General features: G+C 38.1%; 1 protein-coding gene across 1 annotated transcript; it reads left to right on the top strand.

Annotated features, from left to right (window-relative positions):
• The first annotated feature begins 208 nt into the window (after nucleotides 1-208).
• Nucleotides 209-12,406, top strand: LRIT3 (leucine rich repeat, Ig-like and transmembrane domains 3). The gene is made up of 4 exons (XM_050338544.1): nucleotides 209-324; nucleotides 1,538-2,016; nucleotides 9,967-10,272; nucleotides 11,330-12,406. Exons 1-4 carry the CDS (start codon nucleotides 209-211, stop codon nucleotides 12,397-12,399), a joined length of 1,971 nt encoding a protein of 656 aa, XP_050194501.1. The 3' UTR covers nucleotides 12,400-12,406.
• The last annotated feature ends 7,741 nt before the right edge of the window (nucleotides 12,407-20,147 follow it).

Genomic DNA, 20,147 nt, shown 5'->3' with positions numbered 1-20,147 from the left:
TGTGTTCTGACAGAGTGAAGAACGAGCTGGTTTAACTGATCCCATTCAGGATACATTTGAAGGTTAAGCAACTACAGATCTCGGCTAATCTGTTGTAATCTGCTGTTACTAAATGGATGTCTACATGCACGTTCGTAGCACACTGCACACGAGTGCCTAGGAACAAAGTTTTTAAATTTTTTCATGTCAGTTCTGCTGGGAGGAAGCCATGTATCTGTTTATTTACTTCTACCTCCTAATGAGCTTTTTTGAAGAAGTTCTTGGTTTCTGTCCTTCACAATGCAATTGCGTTTACCATGGCAGAAGTGATGGCACTGGAACAAGGTATATATTTTATTATTTGTTATATAGGGCAATTTATAAGAGAAAGGGTCAAAGAAATTGGAGATAACATACATTGCCAAGTAATTCTAGAATAGTTGAAATAAACACCTATTTTACACTGATGTTCTATGGCTAGCAGCATTCCTGAATAGGAGCAGATGGTGATTATGGCTTTGTGCTTGGCAAGTAGCTACTCTAAATCTTCATTTTTTGCAGAAGGCAATTTCTTTCTGCTCCATGATTTTCTTACTGTTGTGTTGTTCTTTCCATTTCTTGTACAAACTACTTAACTACTGTGGTTCTGATTTAAATAAAATACAAGAGTTTGTTTGGTTTTGTTTTTTTTTAATCTGGAGTAAATAATGTAATTTTTGATAATAAGGAGGTTAAATTGAAGTGTGGTGACCTGGTATTATGTTAATTTCAGGAGACACTCTTTTTCATTGCCACTTACTGTCACAGCCTATCTGGTACAAAGCTGCATGAGGAAAAACTAAAATAGAGGCAGAATCTAGAGAAAAGGGAGAAAATTAGACTTACTGAGGGGAAGGGAATATTTAAGCTAGTATGTGCAAACAATATACCCCAAAGAAATGAAAATAGACTGATACCTGAAAATGCTGAGAAATCCATTTCACTGAAATCAATAGGTAACAGAAAGTTCTTAGCATCTCTACAAAGCAAGTAATTAGTATACAGACATCAGAAAGAGGGCAAGAAAGCTCTTCTTTACTCAAATATGCTTTGGTGTATTTTGAATTATCAGTCTATTCTGAAAGGTAAGTATAGAAAATGCTTTTAATCTTTATTAAAAGAAAAATTAGATTAGTAATCCTATATTTTGAATTCTAGTAAATTAGATGGCATGCAGTTCCCACCTGAGACACGTGCATGCATTATTCCTTATACAATGGCTTCTGGTTTTCAGCTGTCAGTAGAGGAAGGGATGCACAGAGGATGGTGCTTACATGCTTTAGAATAAAGCAGATCTAGATTTCATGTGAAAGAAGGATCTTTTCTGGTTTGTGTTCTTTTTTCTCTTTAGAGACTCCAGCTTTTAAATGCAGAGTCTTGTCCTTCATTTCTGTGCTTTTTATTCTGGTAGTAGTGTTGAGAGAGCAATAGCATTTGCATTTAACTCTGAAATTCAAATTTCTGATAAATAAATGCCAAAATCTCTCTCCTTTTCCTTTTTATTTTCCCCTCGTGCTAGGTCTGTACTCTGTAATGATCCTGACATGTATGAAATCCCTGTGAATGTTCCTGTGGACACTGTAAAACTTCGAATAGAGAAAACTGTCATACGAAGGATTCCAACTGAAGCCTTTTACTACCTAGTAGATCTCAAGTACCTGTGGGTAACTTACAACTGCGTAGCCAACATTGATATCAGCAGCTTTTATAACTTGAAACTACTGCATGAGTTACGGCTGGATGGTAATCTGCTCTCGACTTTCCCTTGGGAATCACTGGCAGAGATGCCCAACTTACGGACTCTTGATTTACACAACAATAAAGTGACCAGCATTCCCGCTGATGCTGGCCGGTACCTGAGAAACCTCACCTACCTGGACATATCCAGCAACAAGCTAACCACCTTGCCATCAGACCTGATGGACATCTGGCCCCCCTTCTCAGGAACTGTCCTGTCCAAGAACACAGACATTCTGGTGACACAGAGAGTCATTCTGGGTATGTTAAAGAGCCTCTCTTATTCCTTATTAAAATGTACCTAAATGTTAAACTGCAAGTGACAGCAGGCAGGGGACCAGCCTGGGATTCAGGAGAGTAGGTTTTATCCTGGTCAGTTCTTCTGGTTTGCTCTGTGATTACTTACTTATTTTTTGTTGGTGACAGAAAACCATAAAACTAAGGTAATGACCTCCCTCTATATTGATATCTCAAGATTATAAAACTTGAGAGAATCTAGTCTACAGGAATACAGGCCATATGGAGTATTCAGTAGCCATATAAATGTAGGACTTCTTACACTGTGTTTCTGGTGACACTTCTGTCATCTCTGTATGTGTTCTCAACTGCGAGCATGTCCATTTGCCATTGTTTTTTCCCCTCACAAGCCTTGGCTCACAAGCCAAGCAGGCAGCTAGAGCTGATGCTCATATAAAGCCTGTCCTGTGACACAATGCTGCAGGTAGTGTTGGTGGCTCAAAAAAGGGCAACTCTGCTCTCTCCAGGACCCCCGTTGACCTTGCCTTGTTTTAAAGGTAACTGATTATCCTGAAGTTTTTCCCAATTTACATGTTGAATATGAGAGAGTAGGAAACTGATCCCTACAACTTCACAGTACTTTTTAGAATGTTTAAGGCAAGTATATAAGAATAATTTGGTCAGACTTTTTGATAATTTTATCCATCTCTCTAGAATACAATTATATAATTTCTGTTTGTGGCTTTGTGCTGTATCTTACATTTTCTCTCCACTTCCTAGTCTTGCAGGTACCCCCTTTCTCTTCTGCAGTCTCAGAACTTAGCTGAAACAGTTCTATGAACAGTGTTCTTTTCTGTCACTGTTCACATATAAGAGCTTGTTTTGACTTATTTTTGTAGTGTAGCAAGTGGAAGGGAGGAAAACCAGCTGGCTGTCTGTACTGCAGCACTTCCATAGGCACTGGTAAAGATCAGCTCTGAGTTGCACTGCCTAGTATTTCCAGTTTCTTGATTGAAAGTCACACTCTTGAGTGTTCATTTGTTCATCTGTTTTGTTTCACAGCAGAAGTTGCAGTTTGAAACTCTCATTTAAATCAGATTTTATATATGTGACTTAATAGATGCAAGTAGGCTGAACAACTTAATCTGCATGGAAATTGCAGGTTTGTGGCATTAAAAGGATCTTTGTTTTTTCAGGATTAAAAAAAAAAAAAGAGAGAGAAAGCTGTAAAAGTAAGTCCATCTGAGTACTCCTTTCCCTGTCCCCACACTGAAGGCTACAGAGAGGCAGTAAAGTAAGAGCTGACTGTGCTAGACCTAATCCTCCTCATGATCTCATGAGGGAGTCCCAGGGGTTAATTGGTTTCCTTGTCTTACCCAGCCCTCACCACTTAAAAAATAAACCAAAAGAAACTAAAAAAACCCAAAACACCACACCCTCCTAGCATCCCCTTCCCCCCCCCCAAAAAAAAAAGAAAAACCAACAAACCAACCCGAAGAATAAACACCAAAAAATCCTCAAACCACATACACACACTTCTCTCTTCCCCTCACCCCTGGCAACCATCTGCAGGCTTTTTTGGTGCAGGCACATTGCCAGTCTTGTCTAGTCCTGGAAAACCCTCTGGTGCCAGCACTGAGTTCTCTAGAGACCTGGGATGTGACCTTTGGACCATTTTCTCTTATGAACTACAAATGGGTTTTAACACAGATCTCCAGAGGGGATCTTTTATTTTTTAATGTTAGGTGCTAAGGAAGGTGCTGTGCAGCCATTACAGATTTGTATCTGAGAATGCAAAATGCCAGCTAGTACTTTTATTGTGTTGTGTTGAACAAATCTACCTTATGTAAGCTGTGAATTAATTAGCTGATTTTTTTCTTGTCATAGCTTTCTGATGAGTATATCCTAGTGAAGACAGACAGTGCTTGCTACATAAGAAACTCTGTAGTGAAGAAGACGATCCTCTTCCTCTGGAGATTGGAAAGTGCAACAGTCTTTATGTCATGGGTTATTTTGACAAATTTACTTACTCTTCACTGAGCGTTAGTTTTGTTATGTGCACTGCAAGTTGTAGTTACAGCACTCACTCTCACTGGCACTGTTGATGGATTTTACAAAGCAGTTGTTTTTCAGGAATGAATGGTTGATAGAAAATATCAGGCTAGAAAGATCACTTAGGAGCTGAGATGTCTCTGTAATGCTCCAACCATCTCTAAGGAGATATTGGCTTTTTCTCTGACACTCCTGTCTCTACGGGGCTTTTTGGAGCCTGAGGGAGAAGAAATATATCCTGTAGATACTCTCCGCCTCCTCTGAGTTGGAGATAAAGATCATGGAGGTATGTGATCAGGAAGGATCTAACTTGCTAGGATGCAAATCCAGAGAAACTGAGCCCTTCTGGTAAAGTCAGAGCTGTTCTTAAAGCCTGCATCCAGACCACCCTCAGAGCCTCTGTGGTAACCTCCTCCAGTGCTGATCGATCAGGATAGTGAGAAAGTTCCTCTTAATATCTAACCTCAATCTCCCTTACTGCAAACTAAGCTGATTACCTCTTGTCCTACAGGAGATGGACATACAGAAAAACTAATTACCAACTCGTATAGTAATCTTTCATGTTTTCCTTCCCTGTTTGTCATCCTAACTAATCACACAATTTTTTTTCACCAACTTCTAAAATAATTAATATAATGTGAAGGCTTTTCTTGATTGGTGTTTTTTTGGGGGTGTGGGTTTTTTTTTTGGGGGGGGGGGGTTTCCTTTTTTTTCTTTTTTTTTTTTTTTTTTTTTTTTTTTTCCTCTTTTTTTTTTCTTTTTTTTTGGAGGAGGAGGTGAGGTGTGTTTCTCATTTTCTACCATAACTATTGGCTCCCTTTGGATTGCTTTAGATTTTAAAAAAAGGTGTCTCCTAAAATGTGATGCCCACAATTACATGCTTTCATGCTTTGATGCTCAAGACTGCCCTCTGTACTTCAGCTATTCTCAGTGAGAGCATTCAGCCTGAGCTATGTACCTACGTGGAATGGTAACTGCAGCCAGAATTCTGCTAGAAGATGGAACCCAGAACAAATAAATACTGTTTTTGTCTAGTCAGGGAAGCAGCAGTCAGATTCTAATTAGTGTAAGCAATTGTGGCTTGAGCTGTTATCTCTCCTGGTTCTCTTATACTTCATTAACAACATCAAAACCAGCAAAAACCCAAATTTAAATGTTTGTGCATATGAATTTTTTAACACCAGCAGGCAATTTTATCTCCAGTGTCTTCACTGAGCATCAAGAAAGGTTGCAGGTAAGAAAAAGCTCAGGTTCCTCATGTTTTCTTCAAGGACTCTTGGAGGAGCCAAAGACTATTGCCAGGGGACTGACATGTTTGCATCTCCTTATTCCAGTTCATAATCTCTGCACTAAGAGGTTCGGATTTTTTAACTACCTCCCTGTGTGTGATGTTCCTCTGTGTGTGCACTGTGCTAAATAAAAGAGGTTAGGGAATGATTCCTGGCCTTATGGCCTGGCCTTAATTCTGTGAGTTGTGGGTGCTTTTCCTTCACTCTAACCTGCCTGAAGTAATGTGGGAATTGCATTCAAACCATACAGCTGTGCTCTTGTAATATAAAATAGCAGGGGTATGTTGTATGCCTTATGGGATGATAGGGTGACAGAATACTTAGGAGGTGCAAAACCTGCTGCACTTACATTGGGGGCAACAACAGGACAGAGACACAGAGCACATCCTTGGTGTGGTCTCATCCATAAGCCTTTCAGGGAGCAATCCTTGGAGTGCAAACTGTCCCTGGAGCCAGGTCTGGCTTTGTCTTGGAAAACGCCCTTTAGAACAGCTCAAAACAAAACTATGGAGTGAGCCGACAATTAAGCAGTGCAATTGATGGAGGGACCGGTGTGTGAGTTCTTCTGGCCCTTTCTTGGTTACCTCTGGAGCCATGACCTAATACTTTGATCCAAATCACAAATAAATTTCAGCACTGGCTGCTGTACAGAGATTGACATTTCTGGCTTGAATGATGGCAGTGGCATTTTGCATATTGTGTACTCTAATGAGTCACTGAGAGGAACAGAGGAGTCCAGGCTTTGACAGAGTGTCAGTTAGATGAGATCTTGCCTCTGTTGCATGTAGAGGTGCCAAAAGTTTGGAATGCTGCAGGTCCCTCAGGCTCCCAGCTGGGCCATTGGATAGATACTTCTCTTCCTGAATATACTCCCTAGCAATTACCCTGTGCAGAAAACACTGCAACACAGTGTTGTTTGTATCTTCAGTGGGAAAGAGCCTTGATTAGGTTGGCCCAAGCTGTGGTGAAAATGTCTATGAGCTCAAATATTGCAAAGCTTGAATATTTTACATCTTGCCATTTTGCAGCAACTGAAAAGCAGTTACACAAGTTAAGGTCTGACTCTGGTTACTGATTTACAAAGGAAGTTTTGCTCATAGCTATTTCAAATGCTAAAGTCCATATTGACACAGCACGGGGAAACACTGCTTACTGAGAAGACCACAAAAATGTGCATTCACATATACATATATTTGCCATTGTACATATAAAGCATACTTATAAATGTGTGAGAGTAAATATAAAATATGCTAAATCTAGAAAGAGAAAGGTTTTTAGAGCAATTTATAATTAATATTTAATGTTAAAATAACGCTGCATTGGTATATTGCAATGCCTACATATTTATCAACGTTTGTTTTGCCTTGGCTAGTATTTCTTTCTCAGATCAACAAGCTGCCTTAATATTTCTACAAAAGTATTCAGCATTTATAAAGACTTTCCTCAGAAACACATACCATTGGAGACTTTTTTTTTTGCTTCTTAAGTAATTAAGGGAATTCTAACTTATACCTTTATTAAAGTTCCCTATTCTTTTCCATTTTCTTATTTTCCCCCCTTTTTAAACTTTATTCTCTCGTGTGTTTGTCCCCACTTTTAACATCTTGTAAACACAAGCTGTTAAATTTCAGAATGCCCCTTTTAGTTTGGAAACTAGGTTTACATCCACATTTCTGTTCTCTTCAGTATCTAACTGAAATATAGTCAAATTCAGTGTTTATATTTGATTCCAACTCAATAGTGCTTTCATATTTTCATTTTGGGAATTCACATGACTTGATGATTTACAATGGCCAAAAATAATGTGAATAGTGTCAGATATTGGCAAGACATAGGTAAGTAGAAGGGATGTGCTGTGGAGGCAAGGAAGGAACTCCTGTAGCTGTATGTATTATCTGTATTTACGTAAGTCCTGATTCTTTAGCCAGTTCCACTGGGAAGCACGATGGATGGGGGAGATGAGCTGGCTAACTGATACAACTCTCTCTTTGCACTACACACAGAAGTAGAGTCTTCTGGGACTACAGCTTTACTCTGAAGTTAAAACCAGGAATTCAGAATGACCTGAGATGGTCAAACCTGTGTCCCAGACTGGACTAACCAACCATCCAGTCTAAGGACTGTTTGTCTTTCCTTCATCATTCTTTTTATTTTGTCAATTTCTTTAACAACTTCAGGTTTTCTACAGGACATATGAATGGGAGAATATGAAAGCCATCTGTATAAATATTAGGAAAAGTTCCTTCACTGAAAGGTTGGTCAGGGGAGTGGTGGAGTCACCAGCCCTGGAGGTATTTAAAAGACATGTAAATGTGGCACTTAAAGACATGGTTTAGTGCTGGACTTGGCAGCAGTGGGTTAACGTTGGACTTAATGGTCTTAAAGGTCTTTTCTAACATAAATCATTCCATGATTCTATTTCAATAATGACTTTTGAGTGCTTTGAGTAGGTTAGAAACAGTGATAAACCCCTTCCTTTCCTGAAGTAAAGTTTGTAGGATGCAGAAAGGTGGCAGAAGAAATATTTTCTCTAGTGTTCAGTGTAAGGGAGAATCTGCTGCCTAGTATGTGGGATGGGAGCTCTGCTGATGCTGCAGATCTGTCCTGATTAATGCTGTGGGCCCAGAGTTCCTGCCTGGCTCCCTGCTTGTAGCACAGCTGACCCCTGCTTCTGTTGTCCAGATAGCACAGGGGCCATGCCAGGAGTTCACAAGCATTTTTCACATGCAGTGTTTGCTATGGAGGAACTTTGGCAGTTGAGGCCTTGTTTCAAGGGAATCCTCTTTCCCTCTCATACCTTAGGGGAATTCAGTTTTCAAATGCTCATATAGTCTATTATTTCTAAACAGAGTAAGGAAAATTGACCCCTTATAAGCAAGTGAGAATGAAAAAAAAAAAATTACAAGAGTATTGTCTCTAACTACAAAGCTTCCCTAATTGAAAAGATGAGCAAAACTAATTACATGCATGTGCTTGATTGAGCAGAATTTTTATAAGCACAGACAGCTGATGTGCCTATTTGTGGAAAACACACTTGGATGGGATCTCTTTTCCTTGTGAATTTATGTGTGAAGTTAACTGGCAAAATTTTTATATTTTGGAGATTCCACACTCCCCCTCCTCCAGAGGAAAAGCAGTCCTGATACAGTTTCCTTGACTTCTCCTTCTCTGTTCTAGCAAGCAATAAGTAGTGAATAGATGTAAAATCTCTTCTGTCTGCAAGGGGTGAAATTGGATTGTGATGTCAAAGTCATGGAATCTCTTCAGGTCAAGTCTTGTTTTAAAGAGTGGGGATTAATTGGGCTTTACCACAGTTTTAACCAATCACTACCATTGTGCTTAAAATAACCTAATCTTGGTCCGATGATAAAAGGAAGCAGTAGTTAATTACTCACATATTCTTTCATCTGTGGGTTTTTTCACAACGAAACAAAGGGTTTTTCCATTTGCTGTTTTGATAATTCTTAACAATACACACCAAACAATATTAACAAGTGTTTCAGGCTTTTTTTTTTCCTTCTTTTAATATTGGTTTGACTTTTCTGTTGTGCTCATCAGTAAATTAAATAGCAAGGGGTTCTTACATACAATCCCTTGTTTCAGATTGTGAGGTTTTTTATTAATAGTACTCAAAAAAGATGAAAAAAGTATGCCCAAAAGTGTAAGTCAAATGAGAAAATATTTGAATACATGCTGTGTGGTATTTTACCTGGTGAAGTCACTGTTGCTCTATGAAGGTCAACATAGTAGACTAATAAATACCAGCTGAGGATTTAGACTGATATTCCTCAGGAATGGGTATTTTCTTTTCAACATAGTATGTTCACAAAGCTGGAGAAGACTCTCATTTGAAGACTGAAATCAAGAAGCAAATGTTATGGCCTCTTACAGAAGAGAGAGCGCGTTCTTGTGTGCCCTCATAAAAATATTGTAGTCATCAGGGGTATTTGTGGTCCTTCCTATTTTCTACTCCTCTGCTATTCTTTTTGAATGTATTGCAGGGGCTGTACTAAATTGAAGCCAGACTTTTAACAATATTGTTATATAGTTCAGAGCCAGATAGAATTTTATTGGCCTAAAACTTTAGCCTTTATCCTTTCTTTTTTCAAGGGACAGAGATGTTGGTATAAGCTCTAAAACCCTTAAATCATCATGTTCTCTGCAAGCATTGAAAAAAGGGTCATAGAAGATCAAGCTGTAAAAGCCCAAACAAGGACCAAGAGCAGAAGAGAGTGACAGGAAACAATACTCCTGAGAAGCTGCCTTTCCAGAAGGCACGGGCAGGTTAAAATGTATTGTCAGTCTTAAGACATCTTTTCAAAGTGTTTTTTCTTAGATAAATAGTGAAGTTAAGCAAAGGTAGAGCTGCTACATAACTGGGCTCTTGTAAACTTCTGTGAAGAAAAAGTCTAGCTTAATAAACATTCACGCTGTTCTCCCTCACCTCTGAAAATACTCCCCCACTGCTCAGCTGAACAAAAAAGACAAATTGAAAGAGAAAAGATTAACTCAGAATAGGTCCACAGTCATCCTCGATTGTACTTTGTGGTAGTCATGCATCATACTGTAATCACAATATCCGTGTATTGCCTGACAACATTTTTTTCTTTCCCCTCTTTCCTCCCCACTTCAGGTTTTCAGGACAACCCGTGGTTCTGTGACTGTCGCATTTCAAAGCTGATTGAATTTTCCAAAATTGTGGACAGCTCAGTTGTACTTCTTGATCCACTGATATCGTGTAGTGGACCCGAGAGCCTGGCAGGAATCTTGTTCCAGAGAGCTGAGTTAGAGCAGTGTCTTAAACCATCTGTGATGACGTCAGCAACAAAAATCACTTCCCCTCTGGGAAGCAACGTTCTGCTGCGCTGTGATGCGACTGGGTACCCAACACCACAGCTTACCTGGACTAGGTCAGACAATATACCAGTGAACTACACAGGTATAACTGCTCTTTTATCGGAAATGGGAGAGCCAAAAATTGTTGGGTTGCTTGTGCTTTGAGATCATTGTAATGAATAACAATGGACCTTGCATTGCATCAAGTTGGCAATCATATCTGTGCAACAGCTGTTATGAAATTCTTTGTCTAGTTCTTGGTCTTAACAGGTCCATCAGACTGTTTTGATTCTGGATGTGGTGCATAATAAGAACAATGTGTATGGAAGGGAGAAATGCATGAAACAGGGGAAGGATAAAGGAAAATTGATGTTGGGTTAGTTAGGCCCTAACTCAGAAGCTGAAAAGCAGAAAGGGGAATTTGTTGCTGGAATTTCTGTTTTGTTTCAAAATGTTCTTGTTAAAAAATCCATAACTGAGCCACTTAAATCTCAGCTTTGTAAAGATAGGATTTTTGAAATTCACGTTTTCTATGTTATTTGCAAATTTTGCAAGGCTGTCATTGTCTGATACCATCTAGCTGCTGTGACAGATATTTATTTAGTAACTTAAATGTTAAAAAATATTTCTTGCTAATGCCAAGTGGTTAAGTGATTAGTAGTTATCATAGGTTTGAAGAAGTTAACACTCCAGAGTACTGAAATATCTTAAGGCAAAGGTAATTTCCAGTAGTAGAAATGGCCAGTGTGGTCATTGTCATTTGAGGTCAGTGAAACTTGTATTTAAGAGTCAATAGCAGTTTTAGGACATTTGATTTTGCTTTATGTACTTTTGTTTTACTTAGTGAAACTGCAAATTGTGTTGCAATTACTCCAGACATTCATCTTCATTTTGACCCAAGCTGATCACTTTTATTTAATAATATAATATGACAGGGAATTCCATAGTTTGTGTTGGGAGTTTGGTTTGGTTTGGTTTGGTTTGGTTTGGGCCTTTTGTTGTTGGTGCTGGGGTTTTTTGTTGGTTGTGTTTTGTTTTGAAAAGTTTAATGTATGTGATTCCTTTTGGCTGAAATAACTTAAGGGAAGAAGTAGTCTAATAATGTTTACTTTCTCTTTAGCTCCCATTCATAATGTTTTACTCTTTGCATTTCCCTGTAGTAATTCAAGAAACTCCTGGAGAGGGTGTCAGATGGTCCATAATAAGCTTGACAGGAATTTCTTACAAGGACGCAGGAGAATACAGATGTAAAGCCAAGAACTTGGCAGGAATGTCAGAAGCTGCTGTTACCGTCACAGTGGTTGGTGTAGTTACTACAACTGTGTCACCACAGAAGTATGGAAGGAAGCAAGAGGCTGAGAGACAGAATACAACTCAGGAGGAATCCAAGCAGGAACCCGAGGTGACAACCACACCTCTTGTCACCACACCGACTACCACGACCACAGCCCTGGTTAGCACTGAAAGATCCACGAGCATCACGTTTGCTGACAAGAAGCAACCCAGGCCTATGTTTGATGGAAAGAAAAATTCAAAGGCTGTGACAAATGGAAACAAAAAGCAGACTGGGGAGATGAGCAAGAAAGGTGAGGACATTCCACTGAATACAGCAGGTATACCTGAGCAAAACATTACTGTGAAGAATCTAAGAGTGATCAGTGAAACTGATGAAAGGGTCACCTTAACTTGGAAAACTGTCAATGCCACAGGCAACTCCGCAGTGACTGTGCTGTACTCCAAGTACGGCGAGAAAGACATGTTGCCTCTGAGCACTGATTCTAACAAAAACAGAGTCACCATTGATGGTTTGCAACCTAGTACTCAATATATGGCATGCGTCTCACCCAAAGGCGTGCCACCTACAAAAGAACAGTGTGTTGTTTTCTCCACTGATGGGTTAAACGATGAAAGCAGCTCTGAGTTTTCTATTCTGATAGTGGCCAGCAGTGCAGCATGCGTGGTTGTTTTACCTTTGATATTTTTTTTACTCTACAAAGTTTTAAAACTTCATATGAAACCAAAAAGTGCAAAGGAAGCTGACCTTGCAAAAGAGACCTATGTGAAATTTGAAACACTGTCTCTGAAACCTCGAACAGTGAGTGCAGGAGAGCAGCTCTGGGCACGAAGGTACACCGATGAGTCGGAAAGACTTCTCCTTTGCTCTAGGTCAAGCATGGATTCTCAAATGACCTTCAAAAGTGAGGGCTCTAGGTCAGAGTATCTGTGCTGAACATGGGTGAGGGTGGAAATGGAATAAACAATAGGTAAAATTATTCCAAAATTATGATACTGCACCTGGAAGCAGGTTGATGCTAAGTCATGGTCAGAATATATTATCTGATAAAATACAGTCTGCTGGATGTGTAGGGTGGTGGGCAGGAGGGAGAATAGAAGAAAAACATTGCCTGTTTATTTTCTTTTTTTATGTTTGTGACTTTAGATGTGAAGGCATGCTGTTCTTCAAAAGATAAATACAATTTTGAAATGGTTTCCTGGTTAAATATATTCTATTTCTTGTTTTTATTAAAATGTTCTGTTTTCTCTCATTTTACCATACCACATGCAATATGATACGTTGCATGTATCAAACACTAATCACAATCTTCATGAAAATGATGTACTTAAAAACGGGAGGAAAATAATTTAAACTACTCCTATTGTGGTCAAAACATTATTTGAAAGTACAAGTTTTTTTCTGACATCAGCTTGTGCTTTGAGGTGTCATACAGTTCTGTTTGTAAAGTATCTTGGATAGAAAGTGTTCTCAGGTCAGCAAAGACTGAAGATAGGTAGCCACAGTCTATGGGCTCTTGGGAGGTACAGTACACATCATGTTGTCATTTTGCAGATGATGTTGCAAAGGGCAAAGAAACTTCTTTGGTATTTTGAAGCTCAGGTAAGATATTGTGAGTAACTCTGAGAGGAACATTAGACAATAGTGTTATTTTACATCAAATGATCTTATCACAAAATCTCAGCCTTAGAATTTTCTTGGATGCATCTGTCTTTATACCTCAATTTCAGAAATCTGTACAGAACATTTTGTGGTACTGTGTAATGCATTCTTACAGGACTGTATATTACACAGATGTTGTACAGTATTATGTCCTACACTTTAGTAATATAATACATTTTGAGATATAGTAAGCAGAGTTTTTATCCTTATGTCATGCTGGGTGTGAGGTTCAATGAGCACAGTGAAAGTTAATTGTGAGCGTGCTTCCTAATGTTTAAAAAATCAGGAATTAACAGTAATGATGAATTCAGAGTTGCCTATTAATGATAACAATTAATTGTCTATTCTGAGGCTGCTGCTTTGATGCCTGAAGTAAATAACAGAACTTTTATTCTTTTAGGTTCAGATATTACGGTTAGAAGTATGTATGAATTGTGAACCACAATTTTTTTTCCTAAAAATCACAACTGTGTTGTTTTCTTGGACCTTTCTATGCCTAGAGGAACTGTTTGTTTTGCTAGAAAATTGGGAATTGTCATTTTCCAGAGGGAGAAATATTACTCAAAGCTACAAACCAAAGCTTAGTTTTTAACTTCAAAACAGTGGCATTTTTCAGTGTCGCTGGTGTAGGATTAAATTTTGCCTGCTGGAATGCTGATGAGCTTATCTTGTAAGGCATAGATTAGTGAGAGGAAAACACTTTGTAAAAAAGCCTCAAACATAAAATCATGGCAGGAAATGAACACACTGAAAAACGTCCATGGTATCTACACAATGGTGTTCAATGACCAGGACTAGCAGAATGAGTATTGGAGACTTTGGGAGCTGTAGGAAAAAAATTAGCTTACCTGCTTAGATTTCACCTTGGTGCTCCCTTCTGTGGTACTAGTATGTGTGGTTAAAAATCAATCTTCCGTTGTTTTCAATGGATGATTTTGACTGCAGTGAAAATGGTTTTAGTTTTTTAAGTGGAACATTTTACCTTTTTTTTTTTTTTCTATAATTAGGATTTTTTTAGGGAAAAGCAGATTCTGTTTGTGTCAAAATCAAAGTTCGTCTGACAAGCAGTTAATGATAAACTGAGATTTTAATAGGACCTGAAGTATTTAAATATTTGCCTTCTCTCTTCCTTATAGATAGTATAGCTGGTAGTTGTTGTTGAAGATGTTTCCAATTAAAAACACCATGTTTGTCATTAAGGAGAGCAATTGTATTAACATTTACTTTTTAATTCCTGGAGAATATTTGATTTCAGGTTTCAAAGCTCTGCAAGAAACCTGAATCTAGTTCTGGAGTTCAAAAGTGCTATTCACCTGACTTGTAGGTGATACATCAGTATATAGAACTGAGGTGGTGCACAGTTTGTTTGAGAGAGCATACTTGTGAATGTAAACCTTTTGGTTTGACTAATCCTAGGGGAATTAACATGTCCTAAAGTTAGAAATTAATCATGGGCTATCATTATATCACAGATGGAGTTTATTATAAAGGGCATGTTCTTTGAAGAAAACATGAGATACATGGTTTTTCCACAGTTCCTGAGAGAGAAGAGTTACATAACCCAGATATGCTTCTGTACCTCATGTCAAAACAGAAAATTTGCTGGGGATTTTTGGCAGAAATTTGATACAAAGGCCAAATCACACAACAAAGACGTGCACTGCATCACCCAGGATTGGTTTAATTGAGAGCTGAAGAAATATTTTTGCTAACAGATGCAATTTTTTATATTGTCAATTGTTATTGATGTGAGATAGGTTTTGTAACCCATAATAGTTTGTATATCTTCTGAAATGCAATACTGAGTCAATCATCATCATGAATAATGATTACTATAATCTATATTTGCCTGGTAGGAGAATTTGTAGAGGATTTAATCAATGTTTATGTATCGCCTTTCGTATATTTTGCACTTTGTCAGCTCAGTTCATCCTGCTTTTCACCAAAAAGGTTAGACCTCTTTTTATACATTATCTACAATGAGTGTGTCAAAATTGGACAGCTAATGAAATAACTGAGTAATGGAGCTGAATTCTAAATAGAGCTCACTTTTACTTAGAGCTTTAGTGGGACTTAGCATACTTATCCATAATCTTGGCTTCAACGTGCACTTACTAAGCCAAACTTAAGGCATCCATGCATCTATTTTAGTCCTTGCCATTGCTCACAGTGGATTTTGTATTCCTTGCACTGTCATCAGATTCTCATAATTTTCTCAGGCAGGAAATTAAGAGAAAACTCATGTATACCATGAAAATGTCTGTAAAAGCAAAACCATTTGGACTTGGACTAAATCAAAGAGGCTGAACAAATGACATTTTAAACTCATTACCTTTTCGAAGAAGTAATTAAAATAGAAGCTGTTTTGATGTGAAAATAAAAAATTGTTTTTATACGAGACACTGTGTTTGCCTGACCCTTTTGTCTTTGTTTATAGCTTTAGAAAATATGTGATGAGTGTAGATATGGGGACAAGAAGAAATGTGAGAAGAAATGAGAATACAAAAAGAAAGCTGAGAAACAACAGAAGGGTAATATCCTAGAGAGCGCTGGGACTGTGTGCCACAAAGTCTTTTGCTTGCAAATCTGCTGTGTACATGGTAAGGGTGCTGGGGCATCTGCAGACAGGTGGCTGTAAAAGGATGGATGAAGATACTGGCAGCTTATTGCAATGATTGGAGCTCTACATGTGCCCAGTTTTGACAAGGTGGGGGCAGCTATAAAATTGGAGTGTGGAACAAAGGTACCAGGGAATTTGAAAAAATGTACCTGAAGCTGGTCTTAAAGTCTACCTGAGTCCCAGTGAAAGCTGTGAGAGGTTTTTGGAGGACATTGCCTTTAAACTGAAAAAGGGGAAGCAAGTAGCTTATGAAGGTACTGCAAGAAAGAGAGGGGCATGCATCAGCAACAATTTTGGCTAGGCTGTGAAACTCAGATATACTATACTATCATCCATTGTGATCTATGATTTTCTTTTAAAAATAACCAATTTGTTAGATTGTGTCTAGGAGGTAGACCAATTTGAATTTCCTTCATGGTCACAGGTAAGATTTCAAAATTAACCTTTTTCAAATTATTTTACTGGGCATAGACTGGAAACATGCTGACCTGGATGCCTTCTCTCGCAGGATTCATGCATTGTTCTAGGTATAGAAAGCCACAGAAGCTTCAGGTTAGCACTGTCACTTTCCTTTGTTGAATATGAGAAATTTTCAGTAGAATAGATAATTTATCTTTTCTTTATAAATCACTGAAATTTTTTTTCCTCTGAATTTCGAAGGATCAATGTTCCCTTCAGAGTGGAGGCATGATTATTGTGTCGTTTTTATATCTCTAAAAGACTCCCTTGCTAAACAGTGAGAAAATCAAGCAGAAATATCAGTCTGAAATATCCTGTAGCAAGGAGAGATTTATGGTGTTTTTGTTTGTTTGTTTGTTTGTTTTTAACAAAGCTGTATTAATAATCAGTATTCAAGACAGGAATCTTTTCAATCAAAAAACTGGAAAGCAGCTATGAACAAAAGGATATAATATTTCCCAATATAGAAGTAAAAAACCTGCACTTTTCCCCAATTGTCTGTTTTTTTATGAAGTAACATCCTAACCTTGTGTTTGGAAAGAATGAGGCATTGCTCAAATTATTGCAGCAAGCTCAGTAGCACCTGTCAGATATATATTTTAAGTATATTTGTTCTAACTTCAGGTCTGGTATTTTTGAAAGACACTTGATTGGCTTAAGAGTATTATGAAAGGCTGACTGTACAAACATCTACAACCAGCCTCACTAGTGGAATACCAATTTACTGACGATGTGTGAATATCTACATTTTGCAGAAGATGCTCTGACAAGAAAATACTTTATTCTAAAACATGATGAACAATCAAATATTCGGCACATTGTTTTTTAAGGAGGTGTCAAAGGAGTTTGATAGTGGTGTGTTTTGTTTTGGTTTTAATTATGTTCTTTTATGGAGGTGACTCAGGTGACTGAGAGAGGACTTACTGGAATTTTTATGCCTAGAAAATCCTAACATGGAATATGTTTTCTAATTGTCTTTTAATACAGAGAAAGGAGCTTTATGTGTGTCTGTGTGTGTGTGTATGTGTATTGAGGGCAAGAATAGAGTATTCCAGGGTTGTTGCCTCAGACAGAATTCAAGCAGTTTCTTCTGAGGCTTTTGGTATGGACAGCTGGTACTTGAGAATGCTGCTGGACTTGATGGAATGCAAGAACAATCCAAAATGACAATTACTAGTAGACTCAATGCAACTATAATTTCTTGCTTGTTAGTCAAGTAAATGAATGCACTGTTGATATAATTTTAGTCTTTTCATTCATTTAGATACACAGTTGTAGGAAACCTTTGGTGTCCTCCAACAAATTTTCTAATACTTCAAAAAGTAAATTTCTAAGCAAATCTCCAGATGATGTTCTTACTTTACTCTTTCTCACTTCCTCTTTCCAGTTCAATATTGTTTTGGAAAACAGGAACAATATGTATAGTTTCCTTTGTATTGTTTTCCAGTCTCTAAAACAATGACACCCTTGTTGAAGGAAAAGGAAATTAAATCCAATGCTTGTAAGTACCTTTTCCTCTAAGAACCTGATTTAATTAATGATTAATTTAATTAATGATTTAATTAATAATGCTGAATACTAATGCCATGGGTCAGATGGACTTCTGAGCCATGTGTCTTGAATGTTATCATGCTAATATTTGGCCAAAGGTACGAGCCTCCAAAAATAACTTGTACAAATTATATTTTTTGTTTCATAGCCCAGTCCCTTGTGTTTAACATCAGCCATCTATATGGAGCATGGCAAACTAAATTCAAAATAATATTACTTTCTCTTTTAATATTACTTTTCTCTTTTTATTTTAATTTTATCCTTACTTGACTTAAGTGTTAAACTAATCTTGCAGTATACTGCTAGCTTCAGATTGCACATGAGTAACATTATCTGTGGATATTTTTCCAGAGCATGCTCTCAGATCTTGAGTGACCTGTCCTGGTTTCTCATTGATTGGTTTAAAAAGGAGCACTACTTGGTGTCTGTTGTTCTCTAGCATAGAAGTGACATGGTGGAGTGATTTCCTTCTTGGTGAAGCAGGAAGGTGAAAACAGGAATCATAACACTCCTGCTTGTTCTGAGCATCGTGCTTCATAGCTGAGGATCAGAGAAAGTAATATTCTGAATTTAATTTGCCATGCTCCATAGCTAACTGCTTGCCATACTCTTATACTGTCCTCTTTCTCCCTCTGTGATTTAACTTCCACATGAACTTAAGCACTGCACCTCACGGTTGTGGTGTTTGCCATTGTCTCTGGATTGCATCAGTATTCCCAAAGCACTCCATTCCTGGAATTCTATGTCTGTCATTCTGAGTTTAGCCAAAAATCTGAGCGTAGAATTTTTCAGTAGAAGATTGTGCTAAATTACTTCTCAGCGTTAGGAGAGGAACTCTCTAGAATGGCATAGGCATATTTTCATGCACAAAAGTGCTGCTTATTTGTTCCTTAGCTTGCTTGAGCATTCTCTACTCTTTGACAGAGGGGCAGACATTCCCTTTGGATCGGGTAATCGGAAGCAGAAACAATGCAAGCAACGTTTTTCTCAAGCCAGAAAAATAACAGCCTTTGTTCTGCTCAGGCGCAGTGATTGAATAGACATTATGTCCACTGGCTATATGAACTATTTCTTTCAAACTGTAACAGGGACTTCATGAGGAGAGGTAACTAATAAAGTCCCTTGCTTGTTGATAGAAAAAAGTGACATTTTTCTTGTGTCTTTGACAATGACTTAACTCTAGAGATTGCCTGAATGTGAATTGATATAGATAAAAGTTTGGCCTGTCACAGGGTGGTTAGATTTTCAATTTCTCACTACTGAAGATCCATGTACAAATGAAATCTGAATCAAATGGTATGAGAGAAAAAATAGTGATTCCTAGAGCTCGTTCACCATAGTAAAGAAACTAGAAGAATGGTCATGAAAGTTCTTTTAAGGGGTGATTAGCCAAAAAATATGCCAAAAAAAGGAATAAGGGTTAAACAATTGCTCTTTTTAAAATAAAAGACTGGAGAAGCACAGAATCAGCAGATGAACATTTAGAAAGGTGGTTGCTACAAGCACAACATAAATGATAATTTGGTGGCTGGAGCACATAAGAATAACTTTTAGTGTAACTGTCTGTGTGCAAGTCTGCCTTGAAAGAGAGCACTGACTTGGCACCTGATCAAACACAGGTTCCAAACTAAGAAAAAGGCTGTGGTGGAGGAGAATGCAGAAGGAGCAAAGGAGAAATTCCTACAGAAAACATACAAGTAAGATTAAGTAAAGGATAAAAACACTCTGCTGAACAGTACACAGTTCCCTGAGTGAGGGATCTCATTCACTGTCCTTGGGCTCAAAAAATCATGGGTAAGAAATGCAAGCAGAAAGAATAGTTACAATTCACCAGTTCCAATAATGGATCCAGGAAAGATCTTCAGTAGAGTTTAGAGAAATCTGGTCTGGGGGACAAAAGAATGTATTGTTGTACACGATTTTTCCCATTGTATTTGATATTAATTCAGAAGCTGAGATAACTGCTTTGCAACAAGAGCTGTGGATGGGAGAAACCTAGACTTAGGCTTGAAGGAAGGAAGAAGGTTGGCTTTCTGAGGCTGATGAGCCTACACAGGAAAGAAACCATGAGATTGACACCTTTGCCATTAAGAGACGCTAACTGAACTGTAAAAGTTAGATGGGCCACATGTTAAGTGGGAATAGCTAGAACAGTATTTGATGACAGGTGCCAGCTAGAAAGATACTTGGAGTGAACTTGGACAGCACTGCCTAAATGATTTTCAGTCTTACCGAGTAGGATACTGAAACAGAAGAAAGAAATAAGATGTGTAGGTGATGTACTTTTATTGGATCTGTTATACTCAAAACATATCCTTGCATATCTTTCTGACGCTTCCCAGTTATAGTGAGCTCTGGGCAGAATGACTTGACAAAACTCGAGCTATAGGAA

The sequence above is a fragment of the Myiozetetes cayanensis genome, unplaced genomic scaffold, assembly GCF_022539395.1.
Source record: "Myiozetetes cayanensis isolate MyiCay16 unplaced genomic scaffold, myiCay2020 scf7, whole genome shotgun sequence".
Classification (NCBI taxonomy): domain Eukaryota; kingdom Metazoa; phylum Chordata; class Aves; order Passeriformes; family Tyrannidae; genus Myiozetetes; species Myiozetetes cayanensis.
The sequence above is the reverse complement of the archived record's forward strand: the minus strand, read 5'-3'. Positions and strand labels throughout refer to the sequence as shown.